This window comes from Phalacrocorax carbo, chromosome 2 (genome assembly GCF_963921805.1).
Source record: "Phalacrocorax carbo chromosome 2, bPhaCar2.1, whole genome shotgun sequence".
NCBI lineage: Eukaryota > Metazoa > Chordata > Aves > Suliformes > Phalacrocoracidae > Phalacrocorax > Phalacrocorax carbo.
In genome coordinates this window covers 128519851-128538284 of record NC_087514.1, presented here as the reverse complement: position 1 = coordinate 128538284, position 18434 = coordinate 128519851, and the positions used below count along the sequence as shown (strand labels likewise).

Genomic DNA, 18434 nt, shown 5'->3' with positions numbered 1-18434 from the left:
ACATAGCAATCCAAGCTAGTACTACTATGAGGCGAGATAATTCACTTTTAGAAATAATCGTTTTGTAACACCACAATTTCATGCTTTACAGATTTTTATTTCCCCCCAAAATATATAATAGAACATAGCTTATATAAAGGCTATACATGAGTTGTGTGTTAATACTTTTAGGCAAGCTCTAATAACACAAACCTCAAACCCTGCTGTTATCAACATGGGCTACAATTTTTTTTATGTCTCATTGTTGACTACAAACATTGGCACCACACTTAGAAATCTAGTTGCCTCCCTCTACAATTTAGATATTACTGCTTTCTTTTTAATACTGTCTAGGGAACAATTCAGGTAGGTTGTGATGCCCCTACATGTTTCAGATATAGAAAACCACTATCTATTCATTTCTTCTTTCAGAACGTGTTGCAAAATATTAAAATCTGAGAAGAAAGCATGTCATAAAATGAGGAACCTATAAAACCAATTTTCTCTTCTTCTAGAGATGGTTTAACAGTACTTTCAGCATATTCATTTCATGGTACATTTTTTCATCTGCAAAGCAGAAGAAAGATATTTTGGTACTGTCTGTTAAACTGACAAACAATACTTCGAAGCTAACATGCAGGGACAAGGAGATATATTTTTAATTGTGTTTTTGGCTTAAATCTACATTTTCTAGAAACCAGAATCTTTTAGGATGAAAGCACTATATAAATGAAAGATGGTATTAGTAATAATACTTGACATCCTTTACTATGCTGGTATTGGCTTACATCTAAACACACCATTGCAATCTTTTATTTACCTAAATACAAAAATAATCAGCTGTTTCCCTTTTCCTGACAATACACTGAAAATAAAATATTTATTTAAGAAAAAAAAAAGGTATAATCTCAGGAAAACTAGAAAACACATTCTGAGAGTGGGAGAAGGCAGTGTTTTTCTAATCAGAGAAAACAGACTCTAAAGATGAACAGATATCTTCTCCTTCCCTGCAGGACTGTGTGGGGATGTGAGGAGAGAGGGGACTCTCTAGGTTGGCCTTTTGTTGTTGTTGTTATCGATGATTGAAAACATAGAAAAAACGTCACCATACCAAGATTGAAACTACAACGTGAAATTCAGAAATACATCTTAAACCACATTGCAGTATTCAGGAAGAGATAAAACCTAAGATTTATTTCCTCAGACAAGAAGCAGTGTGTAAAAGCTACAAAACGCAATCCCATACAAAATAAAACAGACATAGAAAAAAACCCCTACTGTGATTTGCCTGCATGTTCTCCAAGCTTTTTTTATATGCTAACTCAGAACAGTAATTACAGATCTTGCAAGTTGACTTCTGTTTTCCAGAACTATGAGTTGTATGTAAAACAAGCCTTTTCACCGAAACAGTTACCATTAATCAAAACGGTGAAAGCTAATACCACTAAAGTCCAACCTACTGCTGTGCCCAGCAATATATCAAACTGTCTGTTGTCAAACACACTAAACAAACTTCAACAGACTGTTCACTACAAATAAGAGAAAACATGCTTGCTAAGTATTTTTTAGTCAAATTGCAACCTCAGTAATCCATTCTGTCACTGGATTTTAATTTGAAGTAGTCAATCACAGTCTCAGAAAGATCCGTATTTGACTACAGAGAGGTAACTCACTGGGACTAACAAATGAGTAGCTGCAAATGACTACTATAGCCCCAAATTTGTTTAAGGATTTATATCCATGTACTCAGGTTTGTTCCTTTATCAACTTCTTTCAACTATGAGATTTTGAATTTAAAAGAAAGATAAAAAATTAAAACTGTGCACTACTTTTCCCTGTTACTGTCCTAGGAACACGGACACCTCTAACAAGTTTGATAATACTCTATCTTCTTCCACGTTAATAACCATTTAAACTACTACTAGCAGTTTTTGAAATCTTCATTACAAAGAAGCTGCTACCTTAGAATTTGCTCATACGTTAACAAAAACCTATCTCCAGCAAGTCAAGTTCATATCAAACACAGATCTCATCCACAATGACATAGTCAATGAAAATAGATATAGTTACACTTCCTCATGGCACCCCCCCTGCCCTACCTATGAACCATAACTATTTTCTTAATAAAGAAATACGACATTCGATATCTGACAGAAGAAACTGTTTACCAGTGAAGTCAGTCTTTTTTGCAAACAGTAATCAACACGGAAGCCGAAGTTTTATATAAAAGAAGAGATACAGAAGGACAGGAATATTGGAGTTTAACAAACAGATCAGGCCTTTATTACCAGCAAGCTCCATTATGGATTTGTGAGCTTTGTAAGCCAAGCTCCCCCAAGTGTAATTAAATTTTTATTTATAATGTGTTTGTGACTGTTAACTTCGTGTTGCCTCTGCTTGTTCCCCCCCAGTCCAATGCAAAATAGTATTCCACATTTACTGCTGCAGAGAGCTGCGCTTTATTCAGTTGCTGAATTCATCTCTAGCCTTATAGGAGAAGTACAAATAAACATACTGTGTATTATTTATACACAAACACCCGCGTCTTTAAGCATAGATATATACATACACACTCCTGCATGCCGACGCTCAACGCCAAAACTGAGGACAAAAGAAGTACATGTCAGTTAAAATTGAACACATGTGAGCAAGCACCACTTTTTTCTACCAAGAGCACTATTTATCACATATTTATATCGTGCAGAGACAGTAAAGCTTCAGTAAGACAGGGTGATGCAGCACTGCAGAGTACATTTTATGCTGCAAGCCATGTCTGAGATTAGTGTAAATGTACCAGGAAAAGGTTCTAAACTCCAACAAAGCCAGCACCTACGCTTTATTTTTTTGTTCATTTATGAAGAGGACTTCATGAAAAAGCCCTCTGACACGAAGAATGTGTTTTTTTGGTTTTTTTTTTTGGTTTGTTTTTTTTTTTTTGTATTAACTCTATTCCCTTCTCCATTCAGGTATTACCCTCCGGTACCAATACTTACATATATATAAAAAAAAAAGCTTAATATAAGTAACCACAGGAGGATCTCTTCTCCCCTTGAAAAACTGCAAATAAAGATGTCAGCTATTGAGTATATTTGTGGCGTCTCCAGCAGCTGCTGTTAAATACCAGCTGGTCTAGCTGATTAAAATTACCTCCGAGTTGGTATTATAAAGATGCCTGGGCAGCGTTGCTGTATTAATGGATTATTGAGTGAGCGATGAAAACCTTGGCCAGCTGATGCGTTTTATTACAGATAGGCTTTATGATGTGTAATCACTGTAATTTTTATAACTAGAGGAAACAGGAAAAAAAGAACCTTCTTTTCCCCCTTAGACATACTGAAATCAGTTAAACCAGGTTTTGTTTTTTTTTTTGCCAGTCTGTTACTCGGGAGTTAGCTGAACAAATAATTTGGTTTTCAGTAGTTTCTGTGTAAGACTTTACCCACACCTACACATACACAAAGAATGAAAAACTCTATGTTTAAGGCTACACTGTATTTACCTATTTTACATATGTTTAGGTTAACACACTGGGTATTTATTTCATCCTTTGACTACCAGGCGAGTGCTGCAACCGGCTATGTGAGATAAATCCTTGTGCATTATTTAACGACTGAATGACACTGCAAACACACCTCATATTCTCCAGGTTCAGCAATTCACGCAGTGAGGTCTTAAGTCTGGTCTCTCCATCTCCTCTCTCTCTCATTCTCCTCCTCTCCCTGTCCCAAATCTTCATGCAGTATGTCCTTTAACAGTGTCTCAAACTTCTTCCCCCCTTATTACCTACACATTTACCACTTTGCCTTGTTTTCTGATGATAGTTTGGTTTGCTCCCAGACGTCCAGTGGTAATTATGAAAATCATGTAACTGTTACCAGTTTTTGAGATTTAAGAGAAAATCAATGACTCGGCATTAGGAAGATTCAGTTATATTGGTGAAACGTTTTATTACAGATGGCTTCTCTTGTGAGGTGATTCAGCAGCCAAGCCAAAGCTACCTCTGCCTGAATGGCATTTACTGAAAGCATCTCAAGAAAAAATACTGCCATTTTTTCAGGAATGGACACATACCAAAAGCCAATCAATGATATCTGAGATCTTTCAGTGGAATAGGAACTGCTGAAATGTAAACCCAAAGTAAAATAGAAAAAAGGTCTTTATCAGTAACCTTAACTTTAACCTCTTACATCTCTCTTAAGGAAATGCAGCATTGCTCTTCTTCTTCTAAGCTAGATAATTAATAGTACCTCCTCCACAAAGTTTAGAAAATTCTCTATAATGTTCAAAACCTCAAACAAGTTACAGAATTTTATAGGACTCTGTGAAATACTGCTGGGTATTATTCCAGCCCACAAAGTACAGAGAGTTGAATTCATGGGAGATGCTTCTACATCATGTATATTCACCCGCAACCTCTATGGAGAAATTTTTTACTCAAGTTGGTGAAGTTTATGCGAAGTACTGCAGACAGATCATTTAAACCATTTGTTAGAAGAAAAAGCTTCTCTAAGCCCGGCATTTTATTCATCAAAAGATAATTTAGATCAAAAACGCATCAAAAAATAGATCAAAGATCATTTAATCAATGAGGCTGTTAAAGGCAAGGTTTTTACAATGGACAAACATTTGTGATTTAAAGGTGAGTCGTAGAAATCATTTTTGGTCCATCCAAGAGAAAAATCACCTAGACACTCTACTCTTTTCTTCATACCAGGAGAATCTAAACTGTCTTACGGTACAAACCTGCATCTCCAAACCCAACACCAAAAAATCTGAATACGTGACATACGTCTCCCACAAATCACCTGGCTGTTCTGAAACACCTCTGCACTGCCGTGACTAGCAGTTGAAGTGATGCTAGTTGTAAAAGGAAGGAGAAAAGCATGTTTCACCAGGTAGGGATGGATGTTGTGGATAAACAGGGGCCTTTCCGCTCTTCCTAACTTCACCATTTTCTTTCTTCAGATCATCCGAGCAGGTGTGAGGGAAATGGGCAAAGCCATTAGGGCAGGTCAAGGAAGAACGTGTAAGGTGAAGCTACGCTGAGCAGTGAAGCTGCCCAGACCCCTACAGTACGCAATAAATAGTCGTGCTAGTCCGAAACACCGCAGCTTACAGCTGTGCCAAGCGCAGAAGGCAGGAGCCACAGTCGGCTGCTCGCAGGAGCGTCGCCATCCGGCACCTGTTACATCTCCATTTAACGTCTGGAGCCCAAGTGCATCCTGCAGTCAAAAAGCTCTTTCGGGAGGGAGGTGAATTTTCATATTTGTTCCAAGAGCAAGAACAAGGGGTTTAAAATAATAAAATAAAATAATGGTGATTGTGGCTTGGTTAAAAACCCTACATTTACCATTTTCCCCCTCCTGTAAAATACTTAAGCTGGAGTCAGGCGTGGGCCAGCAGATACTCGCAGGCATTTTTACTGGCAAGTATATACTCACCACGCTGTGAAACTCCGAAAGCTTTCCCTAAGTAGTTATTCTATGCACATATAGCAGAGATATGGTGATGAGGAAACCAGGTGAGCTTTACCCCTCTCTTTGGAGTCAACCAAGGGACTGCATTTCACAGCCACGAGTGAAAAATAATCCATTTTTAAATGACTGCAGAGCAATAAGGGCTCTCTGCCCCAACCACCTCTTTCCCGTTTCCTCCTACGGCCCGTTACACACGCTATTTCGCTGCCACCCCCTCAGAGCCGCTCACAGGCCCGGCGGGCTGCGGGCGCTGCCCTCTGGGCCGGGTCCCGCTAAGGCGGGGGCTCGGCCCGCGCCGGCGCCGCCGTTTCCTAGGAAACCGCTAGCGCGCCACGCGGGGGCGGGGCCTGGCGGAGGGGGCGGGGCCGGGGGCGGGGCGAGCCCGGCCCCGGGCCGCGCTTCAGGCGGCGGCTGCAGAGGAGCAGGGACCCGGGTTCAAATCCCCCAAAGGCCCGGGGAAAAGGAGGGCTTCCCTGGACCCTCCGGCAGCGTATTTTTCATGCATTTACTGAATTTCCATCTTGAGGAACCCTAAAAAGAATAAGCAACAAACCCATCCTGAATCCTGCACCGCTGTGAGGTGTTGTGCTTTTTCTACGCTGAGGCACATTTAATGCACCATGTAGAGGCGCGTCCCTCTTGGATCTAACTACGGGTGAGCCAAGCGGCAGGGAAGAATAAACAGTGTTACAGCTGGAAAAACATCTGACTGAAGATGAAGACTTAGTTATAGCTGAGATACAGTGCAAACATGAAATACTCCAAGTTTCCCCCAGAAGGACTACTTGAAATAAGATTTAAACCAATGCCACCCATGGGGATTCACACAAAGATAGCCGACTGGAAGCACTGAAGAAGTAAATTACTTTATCCGAGAAGGAAAAATTAAAGGAGAGCAATTCTCTAAATGCTAAAATTATTACAATATGCTAAACAAATATCTTTGCATTTGTAGTAAATACATATACATTGATATATGCTCTGAATTAATGGTCAATTTAACATGCATGCTAAATTTTACGCAAAACAAGATTCTTAATTCACTTGGGTTAATAAACATAAAATTCTGATAATTACAGATACAATAATGTCATATGAGCACTTTAAACATATGCTGTGGGAATTAAATCCTGGCTATTCCTGCCCACTGAGGACCAGTTTTTAATCTTCGATGCATGATATGTAGTAATGGATTTTACGAGTTGACTTTTTAAAATTTGACGATCAGGTTAATGAAATTTATAATGATATTTTTCACACCAAGTTCAAAATAGTAGTTAACTCCTTGGCAGAGGAATTCAGATTGGACATGTAATGGATGTACCAGCAACTGCTGGTATGAAAGGATTAATCATCATTTTAGACTTTTATTAAATTAGATAAAATGGGATAGGCATGAATCAGAATATATAACAATTAATCACTGGACTTTATTGAGTCTTTTAAAAATCTTATTTGCTTCTGAGTTGATAACTAATCTAAGCCATTCTGTACCAGTTTGACAAACTTTCCAGATAATGACTGTGACTAGAACATTAATAATACCGTCATTTAACAACAAACTATTTATTCTCTATGCGAATTAGGTTTTTTTAACATTTGTGGATGCTAAAGGAAATACCCCTGTCTTAGTCACCCCAAAACCCTGTAATTCAGCTCATTCTTTGCTATTGAAATCTTTTGCATTTATATAATTGCTCGTTTTTTGAAATTTAGGTAATGGATACACCAGTGTGCACACTTGACCAAAGTTTTTGGTATATCTAACTAGCATTTAATGTAAATTGTTACAGCTACACGCACTGGAATTGCTAGAAAATAAAAATTACTAAACTTTTGAAGTTTATTTATTGATCACTGAGAACCACCCCAGTTAAATTACCATAAACCTCAACATCACAACAACTACTAATCCAGCTAATAGGAATTAAGGGAGATGGAAGATACATAATAAGCATCTGGGGGATATGGAATTTATCCCATGAGTGTAGTAAAGAGCTCATAATTTAAGAGTGCCAAAACCCAAGTGCATCATGAAGGTCTTTCCTCTCAAGTGACATTAATTGCATATCCCACAGATGCTTATTACATATTCTATTTATACCTCCAAGAAGAAAAATATTCGTTTAAAGTTTAAAGGTTTAGTACTGCTTAAACACAATGTAACACAGCTGTCTCATGATGTCACAGGGAATATCAAAGGCTGCAGCACAGAGTCATAATGTAAGAAATAGTTTAGGCAGAAGATAAATCAGGGGATGCATTTCAGTGGGAGAGTCCCTGAGCTCAGAGGTACAGTAAAGCAGGATGTATAACTAAGTACTTTGGTTTGATATGGGATTACACCGTTAAAAAGGTTTTTCTGATTACAGTTATTGAAATAAGAAAAAAGAGAATTAAATCTATTTTGATTCTTTTAAACCATTTTTCAATATATGTAACACGCCAAAACATTAATACTAAGATAAGAATTGCTAAGGTCAAAGATGCCGTTCTCTTTTCTACTGTTCAGTTTATACAAATATAAATATCTTTCCAGTTATTAAGCACATTGGCATGTTGCAAACTTTCTGTGGGAATTATTTATTTTCTTCTATTGCCTGATTACTCTTTTGTGATTTCTCTCATAGATAAGTAAGACAATGAAGAGAATTCTTTGATTCAAGATGTCTCATATACTTCTAGTTAACTGTATATGCATTATTAAAAAAACCACAAACCTGATATTGCCAATTCTGTATGTCATTCCCACGTGTACTTGTTAGAAGAAATGGAAAAAACAAGGCCCAAGCTTAAACTCCAACAGCTCACACAACATTTATTGATGTAAGTTGTCAACAACTAAGGACTGCGTATAGATGTTGCCTGGAATTTTGATTTAAGCACTGTAATGATATTTAATAACATAGAACACATTACACAGTTCTGCTGCTGCTACATTGCATATTTGGCTATGTGTATAGATTTATCCAATGTATCAAAATATTTCTTACAAACTTCTCTGCCTCTACTAATAAAAACCTGGTAACATTATTGGTAGGAGTAACAGCAATCAGAAGCAGGGGGAGTTTAATTATATTATATTTTATTACATTATATCATATTACAAACGTAAAGGACAGAAAATGTGACATTTCTTTTCTCTCTCCCCTTTCTCAATACCAAGAGCAAAATAAAATACATTGCTTGTGTGGCATTCAAAGATCACTGTGTTGGACAACTTTTCAGACTTCAAGGAAAAAAAAAATTATATAAAGGCAAACAGAGAAAGTATGCTAACACAGTCCTAATTTCAAATAAGGTGATAAGAAGTAAAGAAAAACAGATCATTAAAAATTACAGATGACAATGTAAAGGTCTCTGAATAGAGATGCTCTCTCATGGACTTCCCAAGCTGTTGTATATTGCATCATGCTGTTTCTCTTCTCTGAAATTTGGGAAGAATTATTGTCCTACTGTCAATACATTCAACACTGAGTAACAAGGTCTAGGTGCATCCACAGCCTTCTTTCCTTGTAAAGAGTGCTATCTGGAAATTCAAGGAAGTAATCAATGGCAGTTGGTATCAAGCTGCAAATGGTACGTTAAGAGGGTTTTCAGAGGGAGAAAATAGAAGAGCACCACCCTTGGCTTTCTGTAAAAACGCAAGTGTGACTCACTCATTGATTTCAAAACATGTATTTGACACTGGGTCCTACTCTTGTCTGCTTTTGCTCTTTTTCAGTAGGCAATTCTGTTTTGCAGTGTTGTGCACAGATTTTTTCCTCCTGCCAAAATGTATGGGGCCTTCATGCTAAGCTATGTAAGTTAAACCTTTAGGGTCTCGTGCCACTACATTCAGTACCAGAGGTGATGAAATATTCTCATTATTTTTACAATATCAGTTTGGTAAACTAATTCTGTTTTTAGAAATCTTTCTCAAGCATCACTTCTTATTCTTTACCTAGACTAAAATATTGTGAATTCATACAATATGCAAAAGTTACACAAAATTGTGCACCCTAATTAACAGCACTACTCTTCAGCAACCTATTCTTGTGACCTGTGTTAATGGATTTTGTTCTTCGGATATGACTGGCTTGCTTTAATATTTCATAGGATACTCTTAAAAAATTTTTGCTCAAAACCACATCAGAAACAGAAAAGATACTCAAGGCATGCACCTTTTTGGAACAAGACTTTTTTTTTATTGCTGAAGCTTCTACAACTCTAGCAAGACGTTGGAAAGAGGTTCACAAGGTCATGGAGCACTACTATCCAGCTAATGTATTTTAAAAGTTAGGACAGTCAGTTGTATTATTTTCAGGGCAGGTCCTTTTCCTGTTGCACACACTTCCAATGCTGTCATGTATTGATCCAACTCAAGAACTCCCAATAAAACAATCATCGGAAAAGACTCGGAACATATAAACTGAATTATATAGGTTGTGTGCAGAATTCCCCCGCCCCTCCCAACCCCTCACCTCAGTCTGTAACATTTGGTTAGGCTGAAGTGGGAAGAGCAATGTCCATAGAGGTAGAAATGGCCATCCAAGAACTATGCTAGGTATCTGAAGTGGAAACAAGAGGGAGACTGACTTGACTACCTGGTGAACTATTACTTTTGTGGGGACAAAAAGCAAAAAGGAAGCATTGTTCCCAATGCTGACACTATACTGCCTTTCATTTTCCAGATTAACTGCATTCTACTGGGCAACCAGGTGCCTGTAGAGAAAATGCAGACTGGCCACATTCCTACAGAATTACTCTCTCACTAATTTTCAACACTTTCATTAGGGATGACTTGTGGTTTCAGGATATAATTTTCTGCTAAAACAAAGGACTCAAATGAAAATGACCCCAAAGAACTAGATGATTAACATGTCCTCCTAGGCCGAGGCAGACTCGGACTGAAGACTGTACCATCCCTGAAGCTGACATCCCACACCTTAAGGCAGTTCACTAACTATTGCTTTTTTCTTGAACACAATTCCCCATCATTCTTCTCCCCACTCATGAAAATCCAAAATGGACTAGTTTGTTCTGACATGGAATAACAACAAAATACTAAAAACTTTGATCTTTTATGAAATCTAACTCCTGTGCTTCCAACAGGCCTACATTGTGCATGCTTATTTGCTGAAAGATTTCAAACAAAATTCTCTTATCTACACTACCCACTTGATTCTAGTGGTGTTTAAAGACAACAATATAACTTTTAAATTTTAAAATTTAGGCACGAAACTGTGTTTGCTATTGCTTGCCATTGCTCTTGTTGAGGGTCCTCTTCATATTCTAGAAGAGGCTCCTCTTTGAGCAGCTCTTTTTTTTATGTGCATCAAGATGATGCAAAAGAACCAAAAGATGCTCAGGGCAATCTTCTGTCTGTAGTAGTCCTCAGCTATATTTGGGTATTGGCTTTCATCTCAAGGACTGATGACAGGATGATCTTTCCCTGCTGCATGGTGCACATGGTTTTCTTCATTACTTTATTATAATTTCTAAAGGTATGATTCCACAGGAAAACAAAGGGCATGCTAGTAACACGTTTGACATGCCCATGCACTTGATTCAGATAGACCAGGTAAGAATAAGCAGTGAGGATAAAGCACTGGTTAACCAAAACATGAATTAACCACAGGCTTGGATACTATGGGAAATTTGGTTGCTAGCAAGTGCGTAAGTCCAAAGTGCTGTATTTTGCTTGCTAACATCGTGTTAACATGGGCATGTTAGCACAGTTTCATTTTTTAAGCGTAGGCTGAGATAATTGCCTTCTGCAACAGTTACTTGACCTACCTATTGCCTCTTCTGTACCAATTTCCAACATGAGTTTTCTAGACTCAGTTCTGTGTCATTGAAAGAAACAAAATGGTGCACTAAACTAAACAGTACTGGTTAACCTGAAAAGTGATTTAAGTATTATGAAAGCAAAGGAGAAGTAAATACTTGATATGTGGCACTTTAAATTCCTTAGTAGAGTAGAACTTCTCCATTCATTGTTCAGCTTTTATAGTCAGTAGCTATTGATTACAAAAGTAAAAGAAAAAAAAAAACGGACAAAGACAGCCTTCCAAACACCTGTATATATTCCTACTGAATTCATCACAGGTTTCAGAAGATATTTATTCTATTCAAATCCACTGGTCTCGAAGCCTACTTATGTTTAATGCCACCAGATTTTTTTTTTTTTAAAGGTATGTGACAAAAGTCAAAACGGAAGCTTTCTTGCTTGTTCTTCCCAGATAAAGATAATTCCCTGTACTTCATATGGGAAGCACATCACCTGCATCAAGGAGCAACATAATGACAAATCTGCATTCCATCCTCACAGCCATCCAGTACTACTCATTATCATCTCAGCACATAATTATGCAGCAGGAGAGTAAAACTCAAACACTTTTGACACCTCAACGAATCCTTCATTCTGTTTATAGAGTGGGCTTTTACATGAGGTATATGTTAAAATCTCAAGTCTAAGGTAAGACTAAAATACTGTTTGTGATAGTCGGGAAAAGGGACAAAATCCAAAGTTCATCATATTATAATTTTCAACCTAATACACAACAAGAAGCGGCACAAAATAAAATATACATTTTTCAATCAATGAACCAGAAAGCTTTTTGGAGAAACTCAGCAACGAGCAACTTATATCTGTCATTTAAGAACATGAAAGGGTGAGTAGCCTCAATCCAAAACAGAAGAAAAGCAGCTTCTAGAGTTAAGTAGGATTTGCTTGGTGCCTGAAAGTAAGATACCTCCCCTGATGTTTCAAGAATTGCCCACATTCATTTGCACAGAGCAAATCCTTTGAGTTAGTAAACCACTCTAAGACAACTGGTATGTCAACAGTCGGTGATGCAACCCCTCTCAATCAATATATACTGTAGCTTTCTAAATTAGCGTCAGATGAGTTTTCTTGTCACCTAACTTTGAACTTACAGGTTTCTTCTTAGAGTACTTTTTTCACTATGTAAGACAGAATTCGTAGTAAAGTCTTCAGGTGTCTGAGTCAGCCCCCAAATGCTTTATCTACAAATCCAGTAGACTGTATCTCTTCTTAATTTCTGGGACCAACAGTGGATGGTAACCTTTCTTAGAAAGGCCTGTTCATCTGGCATTAAATCCTTAACAAGCCCTCTACTGACAGACAAGCTAGGATTTATATTCCATTAAAATCTGCTTTAGATATAATGCTTTGTTTAAGTCAAACAGAAAATAATTACTGGAAATCAACAGCAATACCAGTTACTAAGTTACTAAGGATTAGTTTGGCCCTGGATGTTCAAATGAGAATTATTACTTTGTTCAGAAAGACTTTGTATTTGCTTAGTCTTAGCCATTGTTAGATACTCATTTATTTTAATAGCAAGGCCAGATTTTGGTGGTTCCCCGACTACATGCACCATAGCGCAAAGTTCCTTTCATTGTAACTCCTGTCCAACTAATCGATGACACTGGATTAAAAACTTCAAAGGAACTGTAATTGGTTTGAACCATGCCATATATTACCTTTCTTATTTTTCTGGTAAAGTGTGAGAATCCAAAATTAATCCAGGCATGCTGGATGATCTGTAAAGTTCTCCTTAGCAAGACTGGTCTTTGATCTACTTTTTCTGGAGATCATGAAGATTTCCTAGTCTGATGACTAGTGGGATATCTTTTTTTTCTGGATACAATGAATATGATTTATGTTCCTTTACTGCGCAGGTAAAATCCTTTACATTCTCCCTTCAGAGACCAATATGGTTACGGAAAAGAATACTGCCTGGTACCATAATGGCATGGGAGAGAAACTAAAACAGGTGGATGCCCCACAGCAATGCTCATAGCAAAGCAACTAAAGATAGCAATAGTGGAGCAGCACATCTGCTGTTGACTTTGCTGCAGCATAACCTTTCTAATGCAATCTTCGAATCTACACTCGTGCCTAGTTACCCTGTAACTTTAGTTTGCATATTCTCTTCTTTTTTTTTTTTCTTTGCTTCATAAGATAGAGTTCTTCCTGAAGTATAATTGTGGTATCAGCCTAAAGGGCTGAAACTGCATCTAGAACTGCAGTATGCAGTATGTCTATCTGATTGATCATCATAAAGCAGGGTGGCAGCGGGAGGCAAAATCATCGGCACTGAATGTTCTAAGGCGGCCTTTTTTGTACTGAGATTAAGCTATCATGAAATATTTAAACTCACTTCTGCATGTGCTTTATTGTCTGTTGGATATGTGGTTAGAAAGAGTTTGCTTAACCAATATAATACTGCCATCAGTGTTATGATGCAGAAGCCAGTGAGTTTATGCCAACAGTTAATTTTTGTTCTTAAATAAAGCTTTTTACACTTATGCCTTGTCATTATCTTTGTGTGCATTATTTCTATACAACCGTATCATATGTATTTTTATATGACCGCTGTACTTATTGAATGCAGTTCTACGAGAATTTCATTTGATACAATATAATTCACTTTGAAACCCTCAATACATAAAATAAAGTAGTAATAACGGTATTATGTGGGACTTTTCCAATTGATTAATCTTTTCAATGAAATGTAAAAGAAGTCCTCTACAAATTACTACAAATGGAAGAAAATGTCCTAAAATACAGATATATTAAGACTTTCCTCAAACCCTGTCCTTTCTCAAGCTGAGAACACGACCTGCTTAATTTACCACTGCAAACACTGGCCCCTGTAGAAACCGCAGAATGTTTTTGCAATAATTATTTTGTACTTTAACATGAATTAGATATAAGGGTCAAAGAAATTAACACTAGAATACCATTTAATCTAGGACATTAATCATTATTAACTCATCTAATTTTATAATTAAACTGAATATTCAATCTGTCAACCCTTCAGAGTATCCAATCTTTTTGTTCAATCTTAGTATTTTTGTTTTTATTTAGAGAAAAGTTTATTATCAAGAAGCATGCCACTGAACTGTTAATGTAATCAATTCCATTTCATTTTCACACCATTCTTGTGGTTTACTTTACAAAGTACAAAATTAGATACAATTAGATAATTATTATAGTTTGGTTAGACTATAGGCAATTCGCAGTGCTACCAGGAATGTGAAACAATGGTATTCTGCAAAACATTATCTTAGGGTCTAAACACAAGCTAGAGACATGGCAAAGAAGATTGAAGAATGATAAGGCACAAAGCCTTTATCTCTGTATTGCTGGTTCCATTTCGGCTGATATTAATAGCAGCTGAATAATTACCTCAGGGATATGCAGCAGCTGACTGCAAGTGAACGAATGTGCAGTCTCACAAAATTTTCCTACAGAAATTCTTGTGCTAAGGCTGCTGCTGTATATGACACCAACTTGAATGACCAAACACAGAAGTATGGCATAGCCAAGACCTTGGCATACCTTGCTATACCTAACAGGGTTCTCTTTCTGATCAACAATGAAATGAGATAGTCAGGTAATGTGAAGTCTGTTCACTGATGCCCTCCAGAAGATAAAGAAATGCACTTCCCTGAGCTAAAACTTCACAAAATGTAAACTACTCAGAAAAGATTCCTTCTAAACTGGCAGCACCTCCCAGCATGCAGCCTGGCATACCAGGCTGAGGCTAATGATACCACAGTTTGCAGAGGACTAACTGATGAAGAAAATAAAAGATTTTGCACATTGATATGATAAATACTATAAAAATATACTTTCCCACAAAACCATCATACGTATGCACTACTAGACAGCAACCAGAATTAATGAGTCATACCACACGTACTGAAACGCCTGCTAAAGTTGGTCTTGTAAGCACATAAGCATAGTTTCTAGAAGCGTGTAACCACATTTTATTTTAAAGGACAGTTTCTGAACATGGAAATCTACAGCAGACTAGGGTACCTGACCTCCCAGAAGTCTCCCTCATGTTTGAAAAATAAACGGACTATTTGTAAACATCAAAGGTTGAAATCCGCTACATGAAAATTCAATGAGTAAGTAAGAGCTGTTTCTACCTTGCCCCAGAAGGTTATAAAAGGATGCAAAGTATAAAATACAATATTTTTATATAAATAAACTGTATAACTTGTTTAGGCTCGGGGAGACTGCCACTAAATACAAGCCTTTTGTGTGATATTTTCACCAGGAATGCCATAATATCTTTTGAGAGAAGTTCCCAGTCTTCCTTCTACCATTTGTATATTTTTTGAGTGACATCAAGACTGACAGATGAATATTTAATGTTGGCAAATCGAACAAAATTCAGCAAAACAATAAACTTCAACAAAAATCTCACATGAATTCTGCACTTAGGTTATGTTTAGCAATTATTAATAACCTATTATGTTTAAGTAATGCTGTTTCTAGTTCAAGAAATGTTAAATACAGGAAAAGATCCAGCATCTGAGACAGTGAGCTGGCTCACTACTGGAAATTACTATTCTGAAGAGTTCAGACATCATTAAAGGTGAGAATAATACAACACAGTCATGTTCCTTTCCCTTTCTTTTTCTCCCATCCTCTACATTAAATCAGAAAACAGCGAAGGATATGACCTCATAAGCAACCTACTTTCCTCTTCTGCCAATGCAGACTCATTCTCTATGGTACTATCCATTTCTGATAGCTTTTCAAAGCCTGTCTTTAAAATATTCTGCTAGTTTTTCCTTTGTTAATTTTGAGATATTATTTTACAGTCTAACAGCTCTCTGTTAGCAAGGTTTTCCTGATAGTCAGCCTGAAGCTCTCTCTCATAATTCATTCCCTTAACTGTAAATTTCTTTATTCAGATTCAGTTCTATTTATGCCACACCACACTGCACCATTCTTCTGTTATTATAACATTATGTTTTGAGCTAAAATCTATTTTTTTCTTTCAATTATTTCTCTTACTGAAAGGCAAAATCTTATACTGAAGGGAATACCTCAGTACAAATTATTTTTGCCCAAAAATATCTGTTTGCAAATTTCTGAGGTCTATCTATTTTCTGTGTGTTTTCATAAGCCTTCATAGAAAAGAAATGCTGTCTTTTTGTTTTCCTTGATATTTTCACTGCCTATTTATTAATTACTACCCCTGAAGTTTATAAAGGATGCTTGTTTTCTCTGCCAGACTAATGAACATATTAAGAAAACACACAACTCTACACTATGCAAAAAATACTGTAAGAGGACAACCATCATTCCTTCAAACCTCTTCGTACTTTTAATACCTTTAGTTTACTTGGCTTATTCTTCCTCTCCCTGTAACCCGTTCCTATCAAAATTATTTAAATAAGTTTTGTAGAATTACATTTATCTTCCTAATATATGTTATTTGTAAGTCTAGGACTACTACTCAGTCTTAGTTCAACTCTTCTCTTGAGGCTATACTGTGTCTCAGCATTTTTCCATTTTACTATAACATCAAATTAGGCTTTAATGTTAAGTATCACAGTTATGGCCTGACATTTACACAGTCACCTTTTCCCTCCCTTTCTACATTTTCTATTGAGTTGTTAAATGTAATTCACAATTACATTTGGAAATTCACACCTATAAACGAAACCTTTTTTTTATTATTATTTAAGGCAAAGCCAACCTTATTTTAAATCATTGCAAAAAGTACAAAAAAAATTAGAAGTGTAATTTTTCTGTCACTGCAACTGCAAATACAGCATGTCAACTCTTTAAGGAATGACCAAAATGAATCAAATGTCTAGAATTCCAGACGATGAAGGCAAAATTCTTCCTCAAAACCACAGGCAATTCACAGTTACTCATGGTTCATCCAAGTGGCATACTCTGTATCGACCCAGATGGACTACAGCAGCCACAACTGGTTGGGGTGCAACGCTGTGCAAACACGTGGACAAGGCCACATCCAGAGTCACACCTGGTCCAACAAGCCCCCTGGGAACAGCGGCGCACAGTACACAACCAGCTGAATGGATCGGGGCCAGCTTAATGGAGAAAGGACTACGTGGGCTGACTCTGCATACAGACACTTTATTATCTCCATGCCTTAACTTTTAACATGCCCTACCACACCTATATTACCAGTATCCAAAACCCCACTACTGCAATAGGGGAAAGTTCCCTGACACTGAATTGGTGATAAAACTAAGTATATAAACCATTCAATGCTAATAATTTTCCCCTTCCTCCCTTCTTTGTGTCCTATTATATTTTCTTCTCATAGAAAAACCACAGGTAGCATATGTACTCAATTCAGTACGTACTTCACCACTGCTCTGGGAGTCTTCGTCAAGTTCTCTAATATGTAGCTGAACGGACTTTATCTGCACTGGGAATGTTACTGTCCTAAATAAAACAGCTGGGTGTCATTTACTGCCACGCTGCCAACTGAATAAGTTCTAAGAAATAAGTAGTACTTCTTTTTAGCCCTATTTTTCTCACCCTAAATTTAAGGAAAAAAGGTCCTAATACAATGAATCAAAAATAGAAGGAATTAAATTAAATTAATGATTTGCAAACACTTACAGTCCATAAATCTGTGGGGCAATTTCCAGTCGGTTCAGATGCATGTACAGCTCAATATCATGTTTCTTCAGTAGATGATCCTGAATTTGGTTTACCTTCGCTACAATAGCAATAGATGGGCCTAAGTCCTGTGGCCTTGCAAACGGCATAGGTGTAATCATCACATCTTTCTCCTGCAGACACAGAAAACGGGGGAAAAAAAGAAACACCCCATGAAGCCTTACTGTCTAAAGGGATTGTCTACAAGAGATTTGTTTCATTGTAATCATTGGCTTCCAAATAAACATAAAAATATTAATAACTTGTTTCTTTTCCAGGAAAAGATGAATCTTAGGTATCCACTTCTGTGGAAGGTATTGTGGGATTCCCCTTGCCAGGCGTGCCAAGGTTCATCTCCTTGTTCTGCATGTCAATTTTTATGTGTGTGCTTTACTTTTCATGCTCTGACAAAGTGTTGACAGCTTTATTTTAGCTTTAATTTCAGCAGACTGAATCAGTCCAGAGTAAAGCAGATGAATGGTAACTTAGTAGAGAATATATGCCCTCAGAGGACAATAAAT

At 37.2% G+C, this 18434-nt stretch overlaps 1 protein-coding gene across 4 annotated transcripts in view; it reads right to left on the bottom strand.

The window, feature by feature from the left end:
- Positions 1-18434, bottom strand: part of TBC1D5 (TBC1 domain family member 5) — a 323581-nt gene that overhangs the window by 108609 nt on the left and 196538 nt on the right. For all 4 annotated transcript variants that reach the window (XM_064444307.1, XM_064444304.1, XM_064444309.1 and 1 more), the window contains one exon: positions 17875-18047. In XM_064444307.1, the coding sequence (XP_064300377.1) occupies positions 17875-18047 (173 nt within the window). The remainder of the gene's footprint in view (positions 1-17874; positions 18048-18434) is intronic.